This window comes from Piliocolobus tephrosceles, chromosome 20, assembly GCF_002776525.5.
Source record: "Piliocolobus tephrosceles isolate RC106 chromosome 20, ASM277652v3, whole genome shotgun sequence".
NCBI classification, from domain to species: domain Eukaryota; kingdom Metazoa; phylum Chordata; class Mammalia; order Primates; family Cercopithecidae; genus Piliocolobus; species Piliocolobus tephrosceles.
In genome coordinates, this window is record NC_045453.1 from 6,816,333 (window position 1) to 6,843,253 (window position 26,921).

Below are 26,921 nucleotides of genomic sequence, written 5' to 3' on the forward strand. Positions count from 1 at the left end.
CCCGCCTCGGCCTCCCGAAGTGCTGGGATTACAGGTGTGAGCCACCGTGTCCCTCCCAAAAATGCCACCTTGGCCGGACGCGGTGGCTCACACCTGTAATCCCAGCACTTTGGGAGGCCAAGGTGGGTGGATCATGAGGTCAGGAGATTGAGACCATTCTGGCTAACACGGTGAAACCCCATCTCTACTAAAAATACAAAAAATTAGCTGGGCATCGTGGTGCACACCTGTAGTCCCAGCTACTCAGGAGGCTGAGGCAGGAGAATGGCGTGAACCCGGGAGGCGGAGCTTGCAGTGAGCCGAGATCGCGCCACTGCACTCCAGCCTGGGTGACAAAGTGAGACTCCGTCTCAAAAAAACAAACAAACAAACAAACAAAAAAAACCCACCTTTAACTTTGCAAGTTTATACGGTAGATTGTTCAAAGGACATCTGATCTCAACACAATCCTGTGACATAGAGGTTCTTTTCCAGGTATCATATGAGGACGTTAAGGCTCAGAAAAGAGATGATGAGTTGTCCAGAATTTGACAGCAAATTAGTGATAGACCCTTTTCACAGGTGCTTAGTGCAAGGCCGACATTTAGTAGATGTTCAATAATTTTTTTTTTTTTGAGACAAGGCCTCACTGTGTCACCCAGGCTATAGTGCAGTGGCACAGTCATGGCTCACTGCAGGCTCAACCTTCTGGGCTCAAGCGATCCTCCCACCTCACCCTCCCGAGTAACTGGGACTACAAACATGTACCGCCATGCCCGGCTAATTTTTTAATTGTTTTTAGAGACAGAGTCTCACTATATTGCCCAGACTAGTCTTGAACTCCTGAGCTCAAGCAGTCCTCCTGCTTTGGCCTCCCAAAGTATTAGGATTACAGGAGTGAGCCACCATGAGTGGCCAAAAAATATTTATTAATTGAAAATTTTAATACATTCTCAGGGATCAACTTAAGGTCTCCTAACTCTTTGCCCAGTATTCTTTCCATTAAGATCACTTGGTGGGGCCAGTGGTTGGGTTTCATCTCAGGGTGACCAGATAGTAAAGAGAGGGAGGGCTGGATCTCTGTCACTATTGATATGCTGACAAGGATGGCATTTTCTGGCCTTTGCTGCAGTCCTTATACATACTCCCCACTACAGAAAGCCCAGATTCAGTAGTCTCTGGGCTGCAGACTCAAGCTTTTATTGCCTTTGCTCCCTGTAGTATACTGAACAATGACACCAGTGACCCCCAGCTTCTCACTCTGCCTTCTCCTTTATTTTCTGTCTCATCAGTGTCTTGCCTCTCCTTCTATTCTGCTGATGGATGAGGAACTTGAGCTCATCTCACAAACATCAGCTACAAGGTTCACTGTTAAGGAGTTGTTGTGTCACATACCTTGGGAAACCATTTACTGAAAAACGCCCACCTAGGATTCTTTCACCTGTTCGCTAGCAGAAATTTCACTGGTTGCCAGGGTAATGCTGGAGGCTGGGATTGCAAAGATTAATAAAACAGTCTCTGCCTTCAAGGAGTTCAGAATTTAACGGAGGGAGACAGATATGTAAATACAAAAGTGCAGCAGATGTTGCAGTAGAGGTCAGCAGAGAGTATCTGGGTCCAGAGGAGGGAGTGGCTGGATCTGCCTACAGGGTGGGAAACAAAAGCTTTCCCAAAGAGTGTTCTATAGGGACATCACATCAGTGGGTTTGTACTCAGAACACTCATGGCCCCAGCCACACCACCAGGTCAGAAATTGGTTCCAGGCTGGGCATGGTGGCTTACGCCTGTAATCCCAGCACTTCGGGAGGCCAAGGCAGGTGGATCATTTGAGGTCAGGAATTCGAGACCAGCCTGACAAACGTGATGAAACCTTGTCTCTACCAAAAATACAAAAATTAGCTGGGCGTGGTGGCGCATTCCTGTAGTCCCAGCTACTTGGGGGGCTGAGGCACAAGAATCGCTTGAACCTGGGAGGTGGAGGTTGCAGTGAGCCGAGGTCGCACTCCAGCCTGGGCGACAGAGTGAGACTGTCTCAAGAAAAAAGAGAAAGAAATTGGTTCCAGTCTTACTTTATTGATGAAGCTGTCTCTCTCTTAATCTTACTCAATGTTTAGAGTATGATATTTTGAGCTATCTGTTAAATGGGGTTGCCCCCATTTAACAGGGCAACCCCATTTAACAGATAGCTTTGTATCTTAAACAGCATAGATAAGGAAGGAGGCGGGGGTAGGGCATGGGGGCTGTGGTATGTGGCTCTGCTGGAGTTCAATTCAGCAGATACTCCCTAAGCATCCACTCTGGGCTCTGAAATGGTAGTAATACCATTTTCATTTAGAAAATTCTTGAGCATTTAACTTGCATTATCTTAACATTATCTCGTTGAATTCTCACAACAGCCTTATGGAGAAAGTACTGTAATATTATTCCCATTTTATATAAATGAGAAAACCAGGCACAGAGAGGTTAAATCATTTACCTAGCATCATACAACCAACATATAGCAGAGCTGGGATTTGAACCCCAGGTAGTCTGATTCCAGAGTCATTTTCCTAAAACAGCCCCAAAAAGAGCCATTATGACCTTGATGTAATTCTTCCCTCAAAGAGTTGTTTAAGGATGAGAATTTAAATACTTAGCAATGTATCTTCCATGTAATAAGCAATTAATGTAATGATCATTTATATTACAAAACATTCTTTCCTAAATGCTGGGGTGGATTGGGCTGTTGCAAAGATATCCCCTTCCTGTCTCTCCAACTTTTCCTGGCTTTAGCATCTGTGCAGCCTGCCGCTTTGTATCTTAAACAGCATAGGTAAGGAAGGAGGCGGGGGTAGGGCATGGGTGCTGTGGTATGTGGCTCTGCTGGAGTTCAATTCAGCAGATACTCCCTAAGCATCCACTCTGGGCTAGAGCCTGTCCTGATGGCAGTGGGGATGCCAAGATGAAATAGATTGTGGTCCCTGCTGTCCAGGAATTCACAGTCAGTCTGGGAGGAGAGATGACACTGAAACAGATTATTTTAATACAGTCTCCTCAGATGGATCTTAGCCAGCACATCAGACCCCACTGTCCACAGCTCATACCACAACTAGCAGGGCAAGAATGCCTTACTATTATATTGATTGTTAAAATAATAATCCTGTTAATATCTTTGACATCATTAAAGTCACTGTTATTAATGTAGAAAGTAGTAATATCTTAGAGAAGGTCAGCAGCTACTCGAAAGAGACTTTTAACATGCTCAATTGGAAAAACCTATTTTATTTTTATGGGTAGGAGTGTTCCAAAACTGCGGGTAGGGCTGAGGGTGTCCTTGGCTTGGGGACTATACTGTGGGGAAGGATTTATGTCTACCCAGCCTCCCTCCTGGCCACCCGATGTGCTCCATAGTTATCACATACTTTATAGCTTCTTGTACCCAGGCACATTTTTTTATTTGGCAGAATGAGCAAGAACAGGGGAGGTAGCTTTCTGAGGCAAGACATCTGTCAGGAGAGGCAGTGACCGAGTGCTGAGATTGGTAGGGGCTATTGCCAGGGCAGCTAGGGCTTTGTGGAGTGTCTGTCTTATTGCATATATTACCTCCAATTAATGGATCCATGGACACCATCAGTGCTTCCACCACATGCCTAGCAGTGTGCCCCAAAATCTCTGTGCTGCTTGAGGAGAGAAGACTTAACACATGAGACAAAAAGGGTTTGGCACAAGATGGGATGCTTTTCTCAGGGGTTGGATTGGTGGTTCAGATGCTCAAAAGCTATAGGGACTTAAGAGTGCCTCCTTACTGAGCACTGGGCTGCATACGACATCAGAATGGGTGATGGCCCTCTCTTAGTGTCCACAAAGCCCTTTCTGATCTAATCTCAGCTAGGCGCTCTAGTATCATTGGCATCATTTCTTCTTACATCCTGGACCCTGGGCAAACCACAATACATCATATTATTCACTAAATGTGGGATCTCTGTCAAACTTCTGTAACTTTCCTTATGCTGTTTCCTCTTAATTGTACTCTCTTCCTGTGTGGGGGTTAACTTCAACTCATCCTTCAGGACAAGATTGGAACTTATTGATGACTCTTCTTGTCTGAGTCTTCTCCCTTTCTTTCTGTGCCTTAGGTAATTGACATGCCTCCAAGTTCCTAGTTGCTCCTGTCATAGACCTCATCAAGATGAAACATAGGTTCTGGTTTTCTTGAGGTCTCCACCACTGACTGGACTATAAATTCTTCTGGGGGAAGATTGTACTTTATTAGCCTCTGTACTTTTATACAGTATCTGGCAGTAATAGGTGGACAATAAATGATTTTTGATAAATGAGTAAATCTTTCTAGCATGTTACTCCTCTACCTAGGAACCCACAGTAACTTCATGGCACTCAAAACTTTGTAGACTCAAAAACTAATAAACATAGTAGACTATATATCTTCACATGTACATAAAAACAATAATGAGGATTTGATTTTCCCTACTAATTTAACTCTACCCTCCATACCCACCACCTGCCCAATATGGCAATACATGATGCTGCGAGGTTGCCATGAAAGTGACATTCATTGGAAATAACAGTGTAAATTGGTATAACTCTTTTGGAAAGCAGTTAAGCAATGTCTTGCCAGAGCCAATAAAATGTTCATATATTGGACCAGTAATTCCACTTCTGGGGAGTCTGTCCTAAGGAAATAGTCTAGTTTATACAATAAGCTTTCCCTCAGATGCTATTGTTTATAATGGTGAGAAATTGGAAAAAGCCTAAAAGACCACCAGTCTAAACTATGATAAATCTACTCAGGGAAAACTACAAGCTTTTAAAGCAGTAGTGTAAAAAATGATGCTTACCGAAAACTGTGCGGCAATAAGGGCAAATATGCTATAATATATATAATAAATATATTATAATGCTAATTGAAAAAATTAGACTACAGAGTTGAATGAGGGATCTAACCATGTAATCCAAACATAATGTGCAAGAAAAACACTGGAAGGAAATACACCAACATGCTAACAGTTATGTCCCATAAAGGATTGGGCGTTTAGCAGATGATTTCATATGGTAATTTCAAATAATAAACTTACTAAATATAATAGCACAAATTCTTACCCAAATTATTGGTTAAGAATTTTGAAATAATAAACCACCCAGGTGTAGTGGCTCACGCCTGTAATCCCAGCACTTTGGGAGGCCAGGGTGGGCGGATCACGAGGTCAGGAGATAGAGACCATCCTGGCTAACATGGTGAAACCTATCTCTACTGAAAATACAAAAAATTAGCTGGACATGGTGGTGGGCGTCTGCAGTCCCAGCCTCTGATCTTAATTTCCGTTTTAAACAAAGAAGTGATATGGTAATATATTACTCTGGTGACAGTAGAGGATTATTTAAAGAATGGTAATAAGACAGTAGAGGATTATTTAAAGAATGGTAATAAGAATGAAGAGAAGGGGGCTACATTCTAAAAATATTGAGGCCAGATATGCAGGGCGTGGTGAATAACTCAGAATGTGGGGGAAACATATATGCCTAATAGAGAACATTGGCTCAAGGAGTTTAATGAGATGTCCAAGGTCACACAGATAGTAAGTGGCTGATCCTGGATTTAAACCCTGTTCTGTCTGTCCAAAGCCATGCCCTTTCTCCTGCAGCTGAGACACCTATCACAGTTTTGGAGAAACTTTTTTTTTTCTTTTAACCAGTTGCAGTGTAGAAGCTTGTTTAGCGTAGCACCTCCTTTTTGAGGGGAAGGGGGCCAGGAAGGGTTAATTCTTTCTAAGACAATGACAAGGGGGAAAGACCATAGATACCAAAGCTGCTTCTATCATGATCAGTTGAACTGATGAGAAGTTCAGTAGGCATTGGGTGTGTCATACCTGTCGTTTTGAGGGCTGTTTTTTGTGAAGTTGCAGTGGTTCATTGGTTGGCTTTTGATGCTTAGCTTATGGTAGCAGGGCCTCTTGGACATAAGCATGCATATGTATACCGTATTACATGTTAATGAACATTTTGTTCATTGCACCAAGTTTATTAATGATGCTGCTGCTGCTGTGGGAGTGAGAGAGGGGTCAGGGTGGCAGCTTCAAACAAGGGACAATGTCTAAGCTGCTCTCTGGAAGGAAGGGTTCACCTGACCATACAATGCCCTGTCCCCATACTTACCTCTCAATGACTAATCCAAGAAAAGTTGATTTTGAACTTGAGTCTATCCTTTGAAGTATGATACTTATCCCTTCGGAAGAACCTGTTTCATATTGACGTGTTCACTCTCTGACCTTGGGTTTACTCTCTGCACTAGGGTTTGCCTAATAGAGAACATTGGTTCAAGGAATTTAATGAGATGTCCAAGGTCACACAGCTAGTAAGTGACTGATCCTGAATTTAAACCCACTAGGGTTTACTCATTTATAAAGTGAATGACACATAACTACTCAGAGGATTGTTGTGTATAGATTCAGTAGCCTTAACTCCTGAAGAGGCTTGTAAGCCATATTAAAGGATTTGAACTTGGTTCTTTATGGTGGGAAGCCCCTGAAGGATTTTAAGCAGGAGGCGGCAGGGGCACACTTGATTGATCACACAGGAGGCAGATGCTTAGTTATGTTTGTGGAGTTAGTGTTGTTACCAGGGAGACAAAGGCAGGGTGGCTGCGACTGTGGCATCATTCTCAGTGGTCCCCTTTAGACCAAACGTGGCACTGTGGGAGATGATGCTTAGAGCCCTAAGTTATGTTTGGATCAGCACCCTGGAGAGAGGTCACCCCTTCCTTCCTTCCCCTGCCTGAATATGGGAAATTTAAAATATATGTTGATGCATATGCTGTCTTGTAGGGTCAAGCCTTTGGGGCTGTGAGGGGTGCCACTTAGTGTGTTCAAGGAGAAGGATTGTTGTAATGAGGAAAATACTGATTCCGCATGAAAGGATTTTAATCAACTGCCCTGATACCTGAGGGACACAGTACTTGGCTAGAGTGCTGAGTTTTGCACCATCCAGCCCTTGCTTCCAGCCTGTTGGCTTCCTGCCTGGGTGCCTCTGTCTAGGAAGACGTGCAGCAGCTATCCATCCTGGGAATATTCCTGTCCATGCTTATGTAGCACATCTCGGGGAACAGAACATGTTATCTCCTTTGACCCTCACAACAACCTGTGTTACAGGGATTTTTATCCCCATTTTACAGGTGGGGAACTGTGAACCTTAGAGAAGTCAAGTGCCTTTTCAGGGTCATACAGCTAGTGGAGATGGGATTCAGGCCCCAGCGCTCCACAGGCAAAGAGAAATCCAAAGCTAATAAGCCCCCATTACTATTTTAACTTAGAGCTGTGCTTGTTGTGGGAGGAGTTAAGCCTTCCTCTTATACGGGATGGGAAATGAGAACAGGATGTGCTACCACAGCACAGCCTTCTGCACCCTGACTCAGAATACAGCAGCCACAGAATGTAGAAGTTCCATCAGAGACACAGAATAGTGAGCAACTGGGGGCTTCTTGCAGTATCAGTCCCTGGGGCTCTGTTGCCCAGCAGGGGAGCTTAATCTGCTCTATAGGGTCCTCAAAGCACAAGGAGGCCTTGGTGGGAACCTTTGCTTAGGGTCCTCTTCCTGCCTAATTTCTCAAGTTGTATTCCTTATGAGCTCTGGCAGCTGCAGTGTTCCAGATGCTCATTTATTTATTCATTCATTCAGCACTTAATAAGTACCTACTCCTGTCTTTCCTTTTATGTTCAAGGCACGTTTCCAAATACTAGAGTTTTGGTGATACACTTGAAGAGACTTTATTGCATCCACAGTCATAGTATTTTTTTCCTTGATCACAGTTCAGCTCTAGGTTAATGTTCCATTAGAACTGACTACCTTCTTTTTATACTCACATGGAAAAGTTCTTGCAGGTTCCAACAACAGCAATAATAATTGAGATTGAGCATCCCTAAGTTGAAAATGCAAAATTCTCCAAAATCGGAAACTTTCTGAGTGCCAACATCACATTCAAAGGAAATGCTCATTGGAGCATTTCAGATTAGGGATGCTCACTCAGCTAGTTAATTATCTGCAGATATTCCAAAATCCCTAATCTGAAACACTTCTTGTCCCAAGCATTTGGATAAGGAATACTCAACCTGTAGCAGCAGGAGCTAATATATTTGCATGCTTTCTGTTGTGCTGGACACTATTCTGAATGTTTACATGAATTATTTTATCCTCTAACAACCCTAGAGATATGTATTGCTATCTGCGCCTTATAGGTGAGATAGACACTTCCCAAAGGTCATGTCATAGCCAGTTCAGTAACAGAATGAAGGCGTTTGGTTTCAGTTCTCTCCTGATGACATTCCATGTCCTCTCACACAGGAGTAAAGATTCAGGCTTTGGCTCCTGCTTGATGGGAAGCCATGTATTTAACTCCTACACACAGCAAGCTTTACGTCTTTCTACACTGTGTCGTATGACCCACTCAGCTCTGAGTTATGCTGAAAGATAACACTACATAAGCTCAAAGCAAAAAGCAGTTTTGTACACTGATGAAAATTTGACCGCACACGTGGAAGATTGAAGGTGCACTATTGTACCTTTGAACACTGGTGAACAGCGACTCAATTTGCCCCATCATAGTCTTAGGTAAGTACAATAGCATTCAGGAATGAATCTGGTTTCCATCCCTCTCAACTCCCTAGATGGAGAGAGAAGACTGGTTTGTAAACAGCCACGATACAAGACAGAAAATGAGAAAACCTTTTATTCCTTTCACTCTGCTGGCTAGTTTCGTCGTGTTCTTCAAAGTATGGAGAGAGAGTCTGGAATACCAGACTCTTCAGAAATACATACTCAGGCTCCAGGAGAGTGGTTCCAGTCCCCCATAAGCCTAGATCGTCCTCCCTTGCAGCATGATGTAGAGCAGAGACCCAAGATAAATCACCACTCGAAGTTCTAGGTGGCAAGTCAGTCTGCCTATCCCCTTCCCTCGAGAGAGAGACAAGAAGAGGAAAAAAAATTGGATAGTTTTTGTAAATTAGTCTGACACTGATATCTAAAAACAATCAGGCTCAAGGATTTGGAAAGAAATGAAGTAAACTTCATGCTTTCTTTGCTTTGGTTTCATAGAAGTTCACAGTTGGGCGAGAGTGGCTTAGAGCTATGTTACTCAAAGTGAAGTTTAAAAAGCAAAACAAAAGAAAAAACTGCTTCACCACAAATAGTTTTGAGAAGTACTGACTTATTTAGTGTGACAATGTGAAAAATAACCTCAGTCTTTTGATTGTAAAATGAGATTAATAATACTTGCCTCAAAGTGCTGCTTTGGGGATTATTTGATGGTAAATAATGTTTTGAGTACTTAGTATTTGCCTACTGCTGTGCACTGTACGTGTATTATTTAATCTTCTCCACAATTCTGTAGTAAATTTTCTGAAACTTTGGATAGGTTATAGGATTTGCCAGAGATCAAAGGTGTGGTAAGCAAGCAAGTAGGTAGGATTTGAATGGGAGTTATGTGGCATGTTCTGTGTAAGGAGCCTGTTCCCCATGTGGGCTCCCTTGTCACTGTATCACTAATGGTAGAGATCTGCTTTCTTTTTTTTATCACTGACTCTAACTTACTTTGTTACCTTGGGCAAGTCCCTTTCTCTGAGCCTTAATTTTTCTTATTTACCCTCAAGGGTATGCCACATGACCTAGGTTTTTTTGTTCCCTAGATCACGTGGCATATCCTAGGAACCAGGGACTTTATTCATCTCTGGTTCCACAGCATCTAGCTAGATAGGCCTGGCATATAATGAGTATTCAGTACTGATGCCATTGGTTACTCTAGAGGATCTGTAAGATTCCTTTTACTCACTTCTTTATTTGAACATCCTACATACTTTATCCTCTGCCTTCCCCACCCTTCCTCAACATCATATTTCCTGCCTAGTTCATAGGACAGCATGACCTTATTTCCTTATGTCTGCCTGTCGTAAGCAGTCTTGATCCTGCTGTACTTTCAGACAGCCCACATGGTACCCATGTTTTTATTGTCTGTGAAATGTGTCTAGGATAAACCACCAGGGATATAAGTTAAGGGGTAGAAGGGGCCTGCTCACAAAATCAGAAGAACACTCTTATTCCATTCCTACCCAGTTGGGCCTGGGCCTACGGCAGCCCTGCCAGGCCTGAGTAATGGCCATAGCTTGGAGCAGGGTTTTCCTTGAGCTCCATCGGGATTTCCAGTAATTGGAACATGGCACCTTCCAACTTGTAATGGATGGCAAAACAAGAGGGGCATTTGTCACTGCCTGACTTCCCTGTGGGAAAGAGGCTCATAAGTCACAGCCGACAAACCCTTTGATGACTTTTAAACTTCATTTACAGAAAAGAATAGCTATAATCAACCAACAGCAAGCAGTGACTAATCTTGCCACATTATCACTGTGAGGAGCCAACCCTTAAGGCATAGGAAGGGGGCGGGGGTCATCCCCAAAGCTCACAGCAAGTGCTGATTGGCTCTTGGACTTGAGAGTATGCCTTCAGCTAGGCCCTGTGAGTTTATGCTCAAAGGATCGGTGTTAGGAGGTAGAGGAAGAAACTGACCAGGCAGATACAGGGCATGCCCAGTTTTGAAGCCGTTCTGGGCCAAGATTATGAGATCAGCTCTGGTGTCGCACATATTCATCCTACCTCTGCCATTTCCTGGCTTGAGTGAGACCAAACACCAAGCCTTAGTTTCCTCATATGTGAAATGGTCATAACATATATCATCACTATCTCATAGCAAAAGCCGTAGTGCAGTTCCTGGCATGTAAGTACTCCTCAAGTATTGATGATGATTATCATGATCACATGTTTGGGCCTGGAGTACCTTTTGTGGTCACATGGTTTAAAAGCTAGGTTATGTGGCATGTCAGCAAAGCCAGGACCATTCTTCCTGTGGATGGGGGCTCAGTGGGAGCAATCTAATGGAACGGGAATAACACAGGCTTTAGAATCAGACAAGCCTTTGGGTCTTTCCATCCAAAGCATGCAACTTAATGTGAGTGTAGACAAATTAAGTTGTTTCTGAGTCTCAGTTGTATCTGTAGAGTGCAGGTGATACTACATATCTCAATAGATTGTGATCAGGATTACAAGCGATTATGCCTGTAAAGCTTTCAACTCAGTGCCTGGTATAAAGTTCTACATATTAAATTGTGTGTTCCCTTTTTGTTCTCCCTCAAGGCAAGAATAAGTATGCATCTCTCCAGGGAAGCAGGAGACAACAGTGAAGACATTCTTGTATTTCAAACTTCTGTTTCCAGCTCTATGTACAGGAGGAAGAGGAGAATAAGGGGATCAAAGAGGAGAAAGGGATACCTTTTGTATATTGTTCCTTCCTCCTGCCAGGCCTCTCCCACTGTCACTACTCAATGGGAATTCGTCTTAAACACTCTCCCTTTTGGTAGAGCCTTCCATGCTGCTCCTAACCCTTCTCTGATCTCCCAGACTACTTTGCTTGGACAGTAGACCATCTCAGGGCATGTGTGCCTTGTGGCCATGATAGATGTCCCCTGCTGGACGGGGAGCTTGAGGTCCCAGACCCAACTGCTGAATAAATAAATAAATGATTGATTTGTTAGTTATTTGATAATACCCAGTTCATAGTTAGCTCCATATTTGGATATTTATAATTACGATCAGATGGACAAGTAGGTGTTTGGATGACTTCTATGGCAAAAAATAAAGAGGCTGACAATCATTTGTAGGTCCTTAATTCTAACCTAGTATCAGGGATTATAGGCATAAATTACCTACCCATCCCTCCTTAACTTGTCCCCTTCCTGGAACTAGGAAGGGGAGCTTGTTACAGATGGTAAGCCTCAGCCTAAGGCCCCAGACAAGAGTAGAGTTAGTGTTCAGGATGCAGGAGGGTGGGATTATATACCCAGATCATGCTATGGGGAGATAACTGAGACCTGCCTTCTGTTTCTGCTTTGGGGTGTCCTCTCAGGGCCTATCAGATACGGATACCAACGTCAGTATTATAGGACCTCACAGTACAGTTGAGGGGTGAGAATGACTCAGCAAGGCTGGAACCCCCTCCTGGCTGGTATTCCCTCCTCTCCCAGCTGCATACAGTAGTGGTTTGACAGGAATGGGGCGGGGACACCTTTATGAAGTTTCTAGGTTTGGTTGCAGATACTAGGACAAGGGAGAACATGCATAGGCTCCCTACTCCCTACCCCCAGCTCCTTTCCTCTCAGGCAAAGTGTGGTGCACAGGGAGATGACATAGTAAAGAACATGTCATCTTAGGGCTAGGATGTGGAGGAGCTAGAGTGCCAGGCTAGGTTCATCTGTTTTCATAGAGCATTTGGGTTATCCAGTTTCTTAATACCTACTAGTCCTACCCATTATACCGGCACTTTACTCATATTGTCTCCAGTTCTTATTCTAATTCTGGGAGGTTGGTATAATTTCCATTTTACAGTTGAGGACTTTCAGGCCCAGCAAGGTGAAAGGATATGGCCACAGTTACAGTTTTAAGTGATAGATCTCGGACTGGAGCTCAGTCCTGTCTGACTCTAGAGCCTGAGCTATTTTTGCTATTTCATATGCATTTGTCCTTTGTTACTACGATATCGTCTTTAAAAACAGGTTCCCAGAGAGAGGGCTTCTTGAAAAGCAAGTAGAGCAGAAGACTGGGAAGCGCTGTGTTTCCCAGCATCTCCACAGTGCCAGCACAGAGGAGGACATTCAGGAAATGTTTGTTAAATGAGTGAAGGAGATAGGAACTGGGTAATAATAGAAATTGGCATAATCCGTATCCTTTGATAGTATATTACAGATGCAACAGAGCACTTTCACATCAGTTAGCCTAGTTGATTCTTATATCGGACCTGAAAGGTAATCAGGGAAGAGATTATTTCTGTTTTCGGATTAAAGACGAGAAGGCCTAGAGAAGTTACGTGACTTGTTGCAGGTCACATGACTAAGAACAGCGGAGCCAAGGCCAAGCCTTCTGGACCTGTAGCCTGCAGTGTTTACACTTCAGCCATCCAGGAGCTTTTGCTGTTTGACATGCTGGGAGCTGACTCTTGAGAATGGTCAGGAACTAAAGAGCATTCCTTGGGAAATTAGTCCTGTCTGGCCAGTAATAATCATTTGGGCACTGCTAATGAGCCAGGACTTGGCCAGTTTAATGAGATTAATAGATGTTTTGTCATCCCTGGCTGCCTGATAAAAGCAGAAGCCTCCAGACCAAGGAGGCCCTGGACACTGATGAGTCTAATTGCTTGACTTTCTCCAGAAATAGTCTTCCCATCACTAGCAGCTCTTTTCCTTCTGAGCCACCCGGATGTCCCCAGGGTTATCTACGGGCAGAGAGCTGGCCACAGGCTGCTGTTACCCTCATCCCCGTGCAGGAGAGTAAGGCCAGAGGTGCCCAGCAAGACTGAACCAAGACAGAGACTATAAATAGCGCTGGGGGCATCAAGACCTAAAGCAGCAGCTCCTCCCTTGAAATGAGCATTTCAAGAGGAAGAGATTCAGTGCTGGGGAGGATTTACAGAGTTCTCTGAGTGCCTGAGACTAGACTTGATCTAATAGGCATTATTGGGAGCACATGAGGGGTGACGTGGCAGAGTTATAGAGTGTTAAGACAGCCATTGAGACAGTGGAATGGAGAGTGTCGAGTAAGAAGCCTTGATTCAGGACCCCTAGCTACACCCCCCTCACCAGCTGGTTGACCTTAAGTAAGTCACTTATCTTTGCTGATCCTTTTTTTTTTTTTCACTTATACAGTGGGACAGGATGGGTGCAGTGGCTCATGCCTGTAATCCCAGCACTTCGGGAGGCCAAGGCGGATGGATCAGGAGTTCAAGACCAGCCTTACTAGCATGGTGAAACACCATCTCTACTAAAAATACAAAAATTAGTTGGCTATAGTGGTGGGCACCTGTAGTCCCAGCTACTCAGGAGGCTGAGGCAGGAGAATTGCTTGAACCCAGGAGGCAGAGGTTGCAGTGAACCAAGATCATGCCATTGTACTCTAGCCTGGGCTACAGATGTCTGGTGAGAGCCCTCTTACAAGTTCATGGACAACCATCTTTTCACTGTGTTCGCACATGGTGAATGATGCAAAGTAGCTGTCTGGGCCTCTTATTTATTTTGTAGAGATGGGGTCTTGTGATGTAGCCTAGGCTGGTCTCCAACTCCTGGCCTCAAAGGATCCTCCCACCTTGGCTTTCCAAAGTGCGGGGATTACTTACATGAGCCACTTCCTGGCCTGGGGCTCTTTTTCTTTAAAGGCATTAAACTCATTCTTGAGGGCTTACCCTTCCCTTTGGGACCTAATCACTCCCAAAGCCCCACTTCCTAATACCATCACAGTAGGGATTAGGTTTCAACACAGATTTGGTGGAGGAGGCACACTCATACTACAAGAGATATAAACTGGCTTTGTTCACTAAAATTCTGTGCAACCATGAGGAATTGTAGTAGAAAAGGGAAAGGGCAAGGACCAAGGAGAGCGTGAGTGGCTGATGCAAGGTAACATAATCTTGGTAGGGAAGTCAGAACCCAAGGCATCCCTGTGCCGTGTGCAAAATATCTGCAGATACCTGTTTCTGAGGTCCTGATTCCAGTTCTGGCTTTGCTCTGTTAACCAATTACCTTGCTTCTCTGAACCTGTCTCAGTTTCCCTATGTCAAACAGCTCCTCACAGGGCTGTTGTGAGGATTAAATACTGTAATACCATGCAGCATTCAGTAATTAGTGGCTGTTCTTTTTTTTTTTTTTTTTTGATGGGAAGTCTCGCTCTGTTGCCTAGGCTGGAGTGCAGTGGCGTGATCAAACAGTTCTCCTTCCTCAGCCTCCCAAGTAGCTGGGATTACAGACATACACCACCATGCCTGGCTTTTTTTTTTTTCCTTTGTTTTAAGTAGAGACGGGATTTTGCCATGTTAAATAGGCTAGTCCTGAGCTCCTGACCTCAAGTGATCCACCCGTCTTGGCCTCCCAAAGTGCTGGGATTACGGGCGTGAGCCACTGTGCCCAGCCAGTGGCTGTTTTTACTGTGACGGCTCTTGGGGTATCTCATTTACCCAAAGTTCAGAGGAACTTTTAGGACTTTTCTACCTTTGCAAACCCCTGTCACTTTTCTCCATGTTCAGGCTTGTCTCTCCTGTGTTCAAAAACAATTTCTAGCTGAAATGTTTCAACTGGAAAAAAATGAATTTGTTTTTGCCACGTTTCTTCTGCTCTTACTAGCCTGGAGAAGCAGGCCTATCCCTTTGAGCTGTAAATTGCATTTCACAGCCTGTGTCCCTAGTGGATTTTAACTAACTTAAAAGGCCCAGCTTTTACGCAGCAATTGTTTCTCCTGCAGGTATAGGTGAAGGCACTTATTGGGGAGCCAGTCCCCAGTTTTCTGAAACATGGCTTTTTTTTTTTTTTTTTTTTTTTTTTGAGACACTGTGGTCTCTCCCAGCTCCGCACTGTCTTGGGGCCTGTCTCTCACCAGCCCAAAATGAAAAATGGAATGTAAGGACCCTAGACTTAGCATTAGAGGACCCATGGGGTAATCTTGGCTCTGCTACTCACTAGCTGTGGCATCCTGGCCAAGTTTTTACTGTGGGTAAAACTTCCGTTCCTCCGAGTGAGAGCATTTATAAGCTCCTTGTGCACACAGGTCTCTGCTCATCTGACATTGCAGAAGTCTCTAGGAACAAATTTGCTTCTCTCCCTTCCCCCAACCACCAAGAACAGTCCTTCTACCCACCTCTCCTCAGCTCATTGCTAAACCTAGGACCCCTGGGGGCTGCAGACACCTTACTGTAAATTACACAGCTAATCTGAGAGGCAGAGCTTGGCCCTGGGCAGGAAATAGCTTACCAAGTCAAGTAGCTCCTGCTGAATGGATGTCAATATTTTCTAGAGCTGCCACTCTAAGCTAGGTGGAAGCCTTGAAAAGCATAACAAGAATTGGGTGGGAGGGATTGAGTTGGTCTGTGGAGGTGGGTGTTTGGGTCAAAGATTAGCAAAAGGTATCTGGGACCTCTGCCCCAGTGGTCCTCACCACTTAAGGCAGTCCACAGCTAGACCTTCTCACCACCTCCTGAGACATATGTTTAACCACTCCCTCCCTTATATTGATTGAACACTTACTGTACCTCAAGTTTTGTCAGGCCTGCCCTGTAACATTTGCAGGGCAGAGTAATAAGAGTACAAATAGAGACCCATGTACCATATGTTTAAACATTTGAAGGTTCTAAGTGAAGCTAATAAATTGTGATGTCCCTAACAACTTGGAATACCATGTCTGAATTTAGAATTCTTGGACTCATTAGGATTCTGTACCTGAACCTGGCAGTTCAGGGAGACCTAGTCTGGCCCCACCTCCTTTTCATTCCATTTCCCAATTCTATTCCTCACTTAGAGGAGCCTCATCAACATGTGTGTGGTCACTCAAGCCTTTCCACACCCCCATAGATACCTGTCTCTTTGGGCTGAGGGAGTCCATACAACAGTAGCCCATCCTGCTTCCAGAGGAGTGTGCAGGGCATGAAAGTGGATAGGGGGCTGTTTAGATGAGGAGCTCAGAGGTTGGGTGCCTAGAGCATGCCATAGGTGAGCATTTCTCCTTTTAACTGCAGACTTCTCACCTAGAGCAGCTCTTGCAACCACATACATACACTTCCCAAGTCTCTCCTCTACAGATCAGAAAACTGATGTTCATATGCCATGGCTTCTGGCTGCCCCTCCTTGATATTCTACAGAATGTGTTCCACTCTGACCTTTACCCTCATCTAGAATGGGGCTTGCAGATGGCAGTATTGGAATAAAGAGGTGCAAGCCAGTGTAAATACAAGATCTTGTGAAAGACTTTAGGGTTTGCAAAGTTCTTTTATGTGCATCATTCCAAACCCCAGGGAATGAGAGAAAAGACTGGCAGAGCCAAACCTTAAAAACTTGGCTCACCAGTCAGGGAGGTAAGTACTGATCTTGTCACAATACCATGAACAGCTGTTCAGCAAATGCTTCCTGCTCAGTGGTGCTTGTGGCTCCCAGTAGAGGTCACTCTGTCTCCATCCACACCCCAGGCTTGGTTGACTCCCTCTAGGCAAAGCAGGTGGCTTCTCCCTGGGCCAAAACTGTAGCTCTTTGAGCTGAACTACCTAGGAGAGAATCATCTGATGCCCACACAGGGGCCCTATTAACTTCTTGTATACCCATGGATAGACAAAGAATTAACCCTTGAGTGGCTTGGCATCCATGTAGGAGAGGAACTGTCAGTGAGAACTGTGAGGAATGGCAAGCCCATGGGAACAACAAGCATTGAGCATTTCCTGCCTCGTATGCTATGCACAGTGTGTTATTCTTTGTGTCCCTCACTGCCTAATAAGTGTAGATGAGTGGAACCACAGGTAAACTAACTAGAGTCTGTCTCTTTCCAAGTCAGTTCCAAAGCTGGAGCCAGCCCCTTCATCAGTAGCAGTGATGGGACCCTCTCAGCCCCTTTTCTTTATCTGAAATAATGCACTCCTGACTCCAGTATATCCATTAGGTAAGCCTAACCCCAGGAGCAGTGTCTTCCCAAGTTGGGCTCAGGTCCAGCCTATGATTTCGTTGTAAACAGTACCACCTGCTGGTCAGAACATGCCAGCTTCCAGGCAGGGAGGATTTAGGAGAAAAGTCTCTTGTGGGATAAGAAATACAGATTTAGTTTTTCCAGTTCACTGAAAAGAAAATCCCCCAAAATATTAGGTAAATAGGCTGGCAGACTGATGAAAGTTTTTATATATGCTCTTTGGAGTCTTCTATCACCTGAAGTGGTCCTCAGGTTAGGTTATTGAGATAGAAGGGTTCCAAAAGAGAGCGGCATCAACCCATACCCATGAGCAGAAGACTGGGCCGGGAACCACGAATGCCAAGGCTTAAGTTAGGCTTTTCCTACTGAAACTGAGCTTCTCTCCTTTTCCCTTTCCCCGTGGTGCCAATGCCTAGCCATAAACTCTGCGGGAAAAATTTGTACAGCCCTTTGGGGTAAAAGACCTGACCAGAATATAGAGAGCAAAGGGTAGGTGCAGTCTTATGTCTAAGCCAAACAGAAAAATATTTGAACGAGTTAGTATTAATATGGGTAACTAAAAAATAAATTTATTAAAAATAATTCTCAGGTGAATGTGCTGATTTTCTGTGGTATCTAAATCGGTTTTAGCTCTGGGAAGCAAAATGATAAAGTTGAAAGAAACAGACTTTAGGGACGTACTGACCTGGGTTTGAATGCTCGTTACTAGTAAGTTAATGAACTTGTCAATTAATTTCTGGTAAAATATGAGTAATCATGACATTCATTTGTGGGATCTTGGGATTATTCAGTGTTGTATGCCACCCTTAGCCCACAGCGAGTACCTGGTGAGGCTCCGTATTAGTCCATTCTTACACTGTTATAAAGAAATACCTGAGATTGGGTAATTTATAATGAAAAGTTTAATTGGCTCACAGTTCTGCAGGCTGTATAGGACTCTGCTTCTCAGGAGGCCTCAGGAAATTTACAATTGTAGTGGAAGGAGAAGGGGAAGTAGACATGTCTTCATATGGCCAGGGCAGGAGGAAAAGAGACAGTGGGAGGTACTATACACTCTTCTAAACAACCAGATCTTACGAGCACTCACTCACTATCACGAGAGGAGCACCAAGGGGGAAATCCATGATTTCAGTCACCATGATCCAGTCACCTCCCACCAGGCCCCACCTCCAACACTGGGGATTACAATTAGACATGAGATTTGGTCACAGACACAAATTCAAACCATATCAGGCTTAGCTAGCATACCCTTTTCAAAATGGCTGGTAGCGGCCGGGCGCGGTGGCTCAGGCCTGTAATTCCAGCACTTTGGGAGGCCGAGACGGGCAGATCACGAGGTCAGGAAATCGAGACCATGCTGGCTAACACGGTAAAACCCCATCTCTACTAAAAAATAAAAAAATAAAAAAAAAATTAACCGGGCCCGGTGGCGGGCGCCTGTAGTCCCAGCTACTCGGGAGGCTGAGGCAGGAGAATGGCGTAAACCCGGGAGGCGGAGCTTGCAGTGAGCTGAGATCTGGCCACTGCACTTCAGCCTGGGTGACAGAGCGAGACTCCGTCTAAAAAAAAAAAAATGGCTGGTAGCAATTCAGACAGGTCTATGTCTGGATCAGACTAAGCCGTTTTGTTTTCTTTTCTTTGTTTTATTTTTTTGAGACAGAGTCTTGCTCTGTCGCCCAGGCTGGAGTGCAGTGGCACAATCTCAGCTCACTGCAACCTCTGCCTCCCGGGTTCAAGCGATTTTCCTGCCTCAGCCTCCCAAGTAGCTGGGATTATAGGTGCCTGCCACCACGCCTGGCTAATTTTTTGTATTTTTAGTAGAGACAAGAGTTTCACCATGTTTGCCAGGCTGGTTTCAAACTGGTGATGCACCTGTCTTGGCCTCCAAAGTGCTAGGATTACAGGTGTGAGCCACCACGCTCGGACCCTGCAATTTTCATCATGTGGTGGTCTAGAGTAAACATCACTTGCAAATACCATGTGACCATGGTTCTACATTGAAGATCTTCAGATTTAGATCCTGAATGGAATAACATTTGAGATGAGCATTAAAGAAGTAGACTCAGAAGAATTAGAGTCAAGCAGATGAGGGGGTCACATCCCAGCCCTGCCATTCACTAGCATCGTGGCCTCTCTGAATGTGAGATTTCTCCCTTGTAAAATGTTGTGGTTCTGCATATCATGTGAGTACCAAATGAGGGGATGTATGTAAAGCTACTGGCATGAGGTCAGCAGCTAGTATGTGGCAACTCTTGGTACCATGACAAGAAAATAAGATGCAGAAACAGGTAAGCTGGATGCTATAAGGGTTAAGGAAGGTAAGAGGCAATTCATTTATCCAGGATATGGGCCGTGGGCAGTCCTTGAGTCCAGCCCAGGGACCCAACTTCACAGCAGCTCTCTCTCTTCAGGTAGGCACCATGTCCTTGAAGATGCAGGCAAGCAACGTAACCAACAAGAATGACCCCAAGTCCATCAACTCTCGAGTGTTCATTGGAAACCTCAACACAGCTCTGGTGAAGAAGTCAGATGTGGAGACCATCTTCTCTAAGTATGGCCGTGTGGCCGGCTGTTCTGTGCACAAGGGCTATGCCTTTGTTCAGTACTCCAACGAGCGCCATGCCCGGGCAGCTGTGCTGGGAGAGAATGGGCGGGTGCTGGCCGGGCAAACCCTGGGTAAGCCTCTCTCCACTATATTCTCCTAGTATTCTCTAGAGTAGCTGCTATCACTATCCAGTTCTTAACCCCCTTCTCTGTTTCTCTCACCACTACCACTGCTCTGAGATTGTATAAATTTATCAGGTATGTTTAAGTAGTTATGAAATTAATCCCTGTAGGGAAGAATTTTAGAAGCACCTGGAGAACACTTCTGACCTATCTCTGCTTTCTCAGAGCTTCTTAGTTACACGCTTTACAGTTCCGGTTAAAATGCAGATTCTCCAGAGAAAGAGACCAGAATGGCCTAGAACAGCCTGTTACACTGGGTACAGATCCCTTAGGTTAGAACTCTTTCTGAGAGCAAGCAGGAGGGTCTGGGAGCACAAGGACAATGCGAATATGCTTGGCTTTGGTGTCACATCCATGTGATATGACTATGCTAGTGGTCTCTCTTGAAGTATGTACGGTGTTCATGTATGTGCATTTACTCCTGTGTATATGTGTATGTTTGAAAAGGGGTATCTATATATGTTTTTTTCCTGAACAAGAAGTATATGGATTGACTGAACATGTGGAGATATGTGGACGCATACCTTTGTATGTATAGGTGTAGTGTGTGTGTGTGAGAGAATATATTTGAATTTGTCAGCAGATACGCATATATTTACCAGGTATTTATTGAGACCTTTTCATGTAGTAAGCATTATTCTAGGCATGAAGGTGTTTGGTAGAACATCTATGTGAATGTGCATTGGCTCATTTGCATGTTGATAGTTGTCTATACTGAGTGTACTTGAGAGTACACGTTATCTGTGTGTGACTTTCTTACCTGGATATGTGAATGTGTGTGTGAGGGTGGTTCTACGTATGTGTTCCCATGTACCTGAAGTGTTACGCATTTACATGAGTGTATTTCAGAATGTGTATGGGAATACTCGACGTGTGTGGGGGGGTGGGGTGGGGGAGGACATGTTTATGAGCGTGTATGGATGGATCTGAAAGTGTACGGACGTGTAAACAGGCATATCCATGTGATATCTGGATATGAATCTAATGTTTGAAGACTAGATGTGTGAAGACCTTTGTTGGCGCCATCAGTGAGCAGAATCCATGTGTATACCATGTAAGCACATGAATTGCTGTGTGTGTGCATGAGGGTGATGGGTGTGGGCACACTACTGTCATGCTAGCATTCCAACTCTGCCTTCTCCCTCCACACAGACATCAACATGGCTGGAGAGCCTAAGCCTGACAGACCCAAGGGGCTAAAGAGAGCAGCATCTGCCATATACAGGTGGGGCTGTCTGTCTGTCTGTCTGGGTGGGATGGCTCTCTCTTTCCACAGAGGGAGTAAATGCTGGTGTGACAGTGTGCTGAGTCTAGAACTTGGGGAGGTGTTTGGAGATGAGGGCCTGTGGAAAGTGGGCTGAGTGGCCGTCCCTAAGCTCCAGCCCTCTCCCCTTTGTTTCCCCAGTGGCTACATCTTTGACTATGATTACTACCGGGACGACTTCTACGACAGGTGAGCAGGGGAGGGGCGTGCCCAGGCGTGAAACAGCCAAGCTGGAAGGGTCCTGAGAGATTGTTGGTGCAGCCCACTCAGTTCTCCAAATGAGAACCAAAGCCCAGAGGTTTGCCTAGGGTTGCTCCGCCAGTCAGTGGCAGAGCTGAGACTGGGGTCCTGTTCTGCGGATACCCAGGCCAGAGCTCCTACTGCCATAGCACACTGTCTACCACACTAACTACCCTTTTTCCTTTTTGTCCTTGGTTGAGACTCGAGGAGACTGTATAGCCAAGAGCTGTATAAATGTGGCCAGTTGGAATACACAACAGGGTACAGCGCTGATTGCAGGGAGTTTGAGCCTTTCCCTCTGTGAAGTACCCAAGCAGCTGGTAGGAACCCCAGAGCTCAGTCTAAGCCTCTTGGGTTTATATTTAGAGACAAGAGGCCAGCAGCCATTTGGAAGTCTGATTAGTCCCTGAAGGGCTGTGGCCTACCCTCTACTCCCAAGCCCTACCTAGACTCCAGCCCGGAGGCTGTGGGCTCCCACTACAACAGCACTAGCCACATTCTTGAGTAGAAATCATGGTAGAGACTAACTCAAATCTCTCCTCCTACCTCCTTCTCTCCCTCTGTCCATCTTAGCCCACCCCAGGCAGCCCAAGAAGAACAGTGCCTCTCTGAGCACCAGTCGTCCACCCCAACCCCCTGTGAATGGTTTCAGGAGACTGTGTGGTGTATGGGAAATACCCTGGGAGTTGGAAGATTTAGGTGCTAATCTCAGCTCTGCCACTGAATGGATTGTGTGACCTTGGGCAAATTCCCTTCCCAGTTTGTGAAATGGGTTTGCACCAAGTGATCTCTCCAGGCTCCTCCAGCTCTGGGATTCTGTGGTTCAGTGATTCTGACCAAGGCCAGAGCCGTCCCCTCCCCTTGGGGGCAGAAATGCAGGGTCTGGGATTGGATCCATTCCCAGAGACTCTCCATCTGCAGCCATCACCACCTCCAGGGAGGGGCTCCCTGAACAAAGGAGCCCCAAGGAATGGGGCTTTGGTCCACTGGTGACAGATTTCCTGGCTATTATCAGGAAAAATGATATGGAATATACCCCCTACAGCTGCAATTCCCTGAAAAAGGTGGTAGCAGCAGATGTGGGAAAGACTGCTTCTCAGCCTACTGAGTTTCTGCCTGGTCAGCTGGAAAGGAAGCCCTCCGGGAGAGGGCTGGGAGATGACTTTGGTTGGGAGCAATGCACAGCCTGGGAGCCTTGGGGGGTCTGATTGAGCTGCCTGACCTTGATACTGTCCCAGGCCACTGTCCTTTGTCTCTGGAATGGAGCATGAAGGGTGTGGTGATTCAGGAGGTCAAGTAAGGAAAGGGCTTAGACTTCAGTCTTACGCCTCTGAGGTCATGGGCTCATGAGCTGAGGGTCTCAGTACCCTGACCTTTCATCTATTAACACATTCTAAAGTGTGTTTTTAACCAAATTCTTTCATGCTGTACCCTTGGGTGGACACTGAATTTGGGTAGCTGTCCTCATGTGGCATATGGGGAAACTGAGGCTTAGGCAGGCTCAGTTGACCCCCACTCCCATACCTCTCTATTCCTAGCTGGGGATTTGTGCTGCTTTGAGATTTGCTGCAAACTCTGAGCAGAGGTTGGGGTGGCAGTTGACCAAGCAGAAGTCAGGTCATGTAATAGAGCAGGCCTGGGTGTCAGGGGACCCAGGGATGTCTCCTCTTTTGAATGGGGTGTAACCACTACCACCTGCTGCCTTGCCTGCCCTTACTTGGCCTGGATGGTTGGAGAGGTTGTAGTGAGGTCGTGAGGATCCCAACAGCCATCAGGGTCCGGAAAGCCCTTCTTCTTCACTCCGGGGCTAGCTGGGAGCCTGCAGAGTTGTGTTTAGTGTAGGCCTCCCAGCCCCTCACCAGCCACACACATTTGGAGCTGGAGCTGCAATACCTGCCTGGTGGCCACAAGCCATGCTGCAGCCTCTGGCCCATCTGCCCTCACAGGCTCTTCGACTACCGGGGCCGTCTGTCGCCGGTGCCGGTGCCCAGGGCAGTCCCTGTGAAGCGACCCCGGGTCACAGTCCCTTTGGTCCGGCGTGTCAAAACTAACATACCTGTCAAGCTCTTTGCCCGCTCCACAGCCATCACCACCAGCTCAGCCAAGATCAAGTGTGAGTAACTGTATCATCTTTTTTTATCATTAGCAAAATAATAGAATCACATTTTTTTACATTGGAAAATAGATAACAGAACAAATCTTCCACAGTTCTGCTGCTCTAACACAACCAAGTATTTTCATGCATTTCTATGAGGAGACAGCTGTTTTAGGAGGAGGGGGTGGGTTGGGTAGGGTACAGAGGTCCAGTGCTGGATATGGTGCCCAGTGAAGAAATGATGCCATCTTTCCTCTAGGAAGGATAAAGACGGGTCTACACAGGCCCACTACTCCACATTCACTCTGGTACACACATACTGCTTAACTAAGCACGCAGGAGTTCAGATTGCAGAAGACATATGTTCTTGCTCAGGTGCGCACAGAAGAGCACACCACACATACACACCTGTGCTCCTGTCTTTCCTTGGTCCCTTTCAGAGTTGAGCTATCGGGAGAAAAGAAAGCCGGGTTCAGAGTGTTCACTGTCACTGTAGGGATGGATGCCAGTTAGTCCAAGGAGGAGGCCTTTTCCCTGAGTAGGGAAAATAATAATAATAACCCCTTTCCTGGTTGAAAGAACAGGGCTGAGGTTTTGTGCTACTGTCAAGCCTCTAGCCCCATAGATGACAGCCCTGTCCCCCCTCCACTCCCAGTAAAGAGCAGTGAGCTGCAAGCCATCAAGACGGAGCTGACACAGATCAAGTCCAATATCGATGCCCTGCTGAGCCGCTTGGAGCAGATCGCTGCGGAGCAAAAGGCCAATCCAGGTCAGCCTCTGAGGATTCTCACCCACCTCCACGACTAGGGCACAGGGCAGAGCATGGGGAAATAATACATGGGAGAGAGGAGCTAAAGTGGCCCTGCAGATCCCGAGCCACCTGCACTCACCATGCTGAGGCCAGCTTCTGCTAAGGTGCTGCCCTAGACAGCTGCCCCAGGCTGAGTTTTATTCTCCCCTCCTCCTCCCCTACCCCTCAAGATGGCAAGAAGAAGGGTGATGGAGGTGGTGCCAGCGGCGGTGGCGGCGGCGGCGGCGGTGGCGGTGGCGGTGGTGGCGGCGGCAGCGGTGGCAGTAGTGGCGGTCGGCCACCAGCCCCCCAAGAGAACACGACTTCTGAGGCAGGCCTGCCCCAGGGAGAAGTACGGACCCGAGACGACGGCGATGAGGAGGGGCTGCTGACACACAGCGAGGAAGAGCTGGTGAGGGCCTGGCCAGGGGCACAACTGGGACTTGGCTGCGCTCCTACTCTCAGGAGACCAACAGGGCAATGGGCAGCCTGAACTGGTTGCTCCCACTGTGAACTCCCTCTTCTCTCCTTCCCAGGGGTTCTGGTCCTGGGGGAAAGAGGGAAGAATGAGCAGGGGGCACTTGCCTATCTCAGACACCATCAGAAGTCCCACTGAGCCTAGGGCAGACCTCCCCTAAGTGCAGGCGCATTCTGGCCTCCGGTTTCCACATGAGTTGGAGAAGGGGAGATTCGGACATAAGAGAGCACACACGGCCTGCAGAGCTTCAGAGCAGGGCTGGGGTGGCTTATGGAGGCTACACCCAGGAGGTGGGTGTCACCTTCACTTGAGGATTTTCTAAAAGCCGTTGCTGCTTAAGCACGAAGCAAAAGCTGTCTCATAAGGGAGTGAGCTCCCCACCTATTACTGGAACTATTCAGGCTGAGGGCAGGAGGCCATTTGACAGGGAGCTTATGTTGAGTGGGAGGGTAGACCAAACTCTGCGTCTGTGGGATACGGGTTGTATACTTGCTCCTCATTTACTTAATGAACTCTCATTGAGCACCAAGACCCAGACCGTACTCTAACTTCACATAACCTTAACAAGAGCCCTGTACTATGCAGAGTATTCTGTTCCCACATTTTACCCTGTGAGGAAACTGAGACTCAAAGACTGAGTGACGTGCTTAGTGGCATCAGCTCATAGGGACTGAACCAGGGTTGGAGTCTAGACTGACTTGCTGGGTCTGCAGCTTTCTCCTTTTCAGCACTGCTAGGTTCTATCATGAGAACAGATGGGCTCATGGCCATGACAGTTAGGAGGTCTGCCTTATGCCCAACTCATCTCTCCTTTCAGTGTAGCCTGATCCTTCATCTTATTTGCTCAGGTATAGCAGTGTCCATAAAGGCTCTAACAAAGACTTAGATGCCGCCAGAGATGGGGAGCTCACCAGTCTATAAGGCTTTCAGCCTTCTCCAGTGCAGGCTGTCTATGCACAGAAATGGGGCTCCTGCGGCGACTCCCAGAACATCCTTCACTGGCCCGTGTGGGGTCCTCAGACCACCCTCACAAGCTTCCAAGCCAGCTTTGTTGGCTGGTCCCATAGTCATTCCCCTTGGCTGTTCCTGCCTCTTCTGACTGTGTCCTCTAGATGCTCTCTGGACCCTGAAGTTTTTCTGGACAGATGGCTCAGGGCAGAGCTGCAGTGAGTGATGTGTGGTCTCTCTTACCTCCTCCCTATCAGGAACACAGCCAGGACACAGACGCGGATGATGGGGCCTTGCAGTAAGCAGGTACAGGGGTCCTGTCCTGATGGGCAGAGGGTGGGGAAGCAGTGAAGTGGAGGTTATTGCTTTTTCCCTGGATTGTGCAGAAAGTGTCATGAAGCATAACCTGGCCTGGTAGCACTGACTGTGCCCAAGAATGAAGTCCCCTCCATATCTAGCCATCCCATCACACCCCTTCATTCCTAGGGCTTGCCATGCTGAGGAAGCAGGTGCCGTAGATGGGCCAGCTGGGCCCACCTAGCAAGTATTCCTTCCCTCAGCACACTCAGCCGTGTTGCCTGCCTCTGCCCTTGAGAGCTCCTAGTCTGGTAGAGGAAGATATAAGCCATTACCACCTAGTGTGAGCAGGATAACAATAGAGCGAGGCCAGGTCATGGAAGAGATGATGTGTAGCTGAGCCTGCTAGTGATTGAGGGAGCAATGTTGCACACCAGGGGAATGGCCTTAGCCGTACAGAGCTGTGACAGTCTTTGGTATGTGGTGAGGCCAAGAGCCTCCTGTGGCTGCAGTGCCCGCCTAGTTGGTAGAGGACTCTGCTTAGCATCAGAGGGTGATTGTGAAGGACGTATGTGTCAGGCTTAGG

General features: G+C 46.4%; 1 protein-coding gene across 4 annotated transcripts in view; it reads left to right on the forward strand.

Annotated features, from left to right (window-relative positions):
• RALY (RALY heterogeneous nuclear ribonucleoprotein) overlaps nucleotides 1–26,921 on the forward strand; it is a 91,645-nt gene that overhangs the window by 63,598 nt on the left and 1,126 nt on the right. The window contains exons 3-9 of one of the 4 annotated variants that reach the window (XM_023220451.3): nucleotides 19,908–20,172; nucleotides 21,376–21,448; nucleotides 21,629–21,676; nucleotides 23,674–23,840; nucleotides 24,478–24,591; nucleotides 24,804–25,024; nucleotides 26,296–26,344. In XM_023220451.3, coding sequence (XP_023076219.1) covers nucleotides 19,917–20,172; nucleotides 21,376–21,448; nucleotides 21,629–21,676; nucleotides 23,674–23,840; nucleotides 24,478–24,591; nucleotides 24,804–25,024; nucleotides 26,296–26,340 — 924 coding nt within the window. In that variant the 5' untranslated portion in view covers nucleotides 19,908–19,916 and the 3' untranslated portion in view covers nucleotides 26,341–26,344. The remainder of the gene's footprint in view (nucleotides 1–19,907; nucleotides 20,173–21,375; nucleotides 21,449–21,628; nucleotides 21,677–23,673; nucleotides 23,841–24,477; nucleotides 24,592–24,803; nucleotides 25,025–26,295; nucleotides 26,345–26,921) is intronic. The other 3 variants (XM_023220449.2, XM_023220453.3, XM_023220450.2) reach the window with 3 other exon arrangements.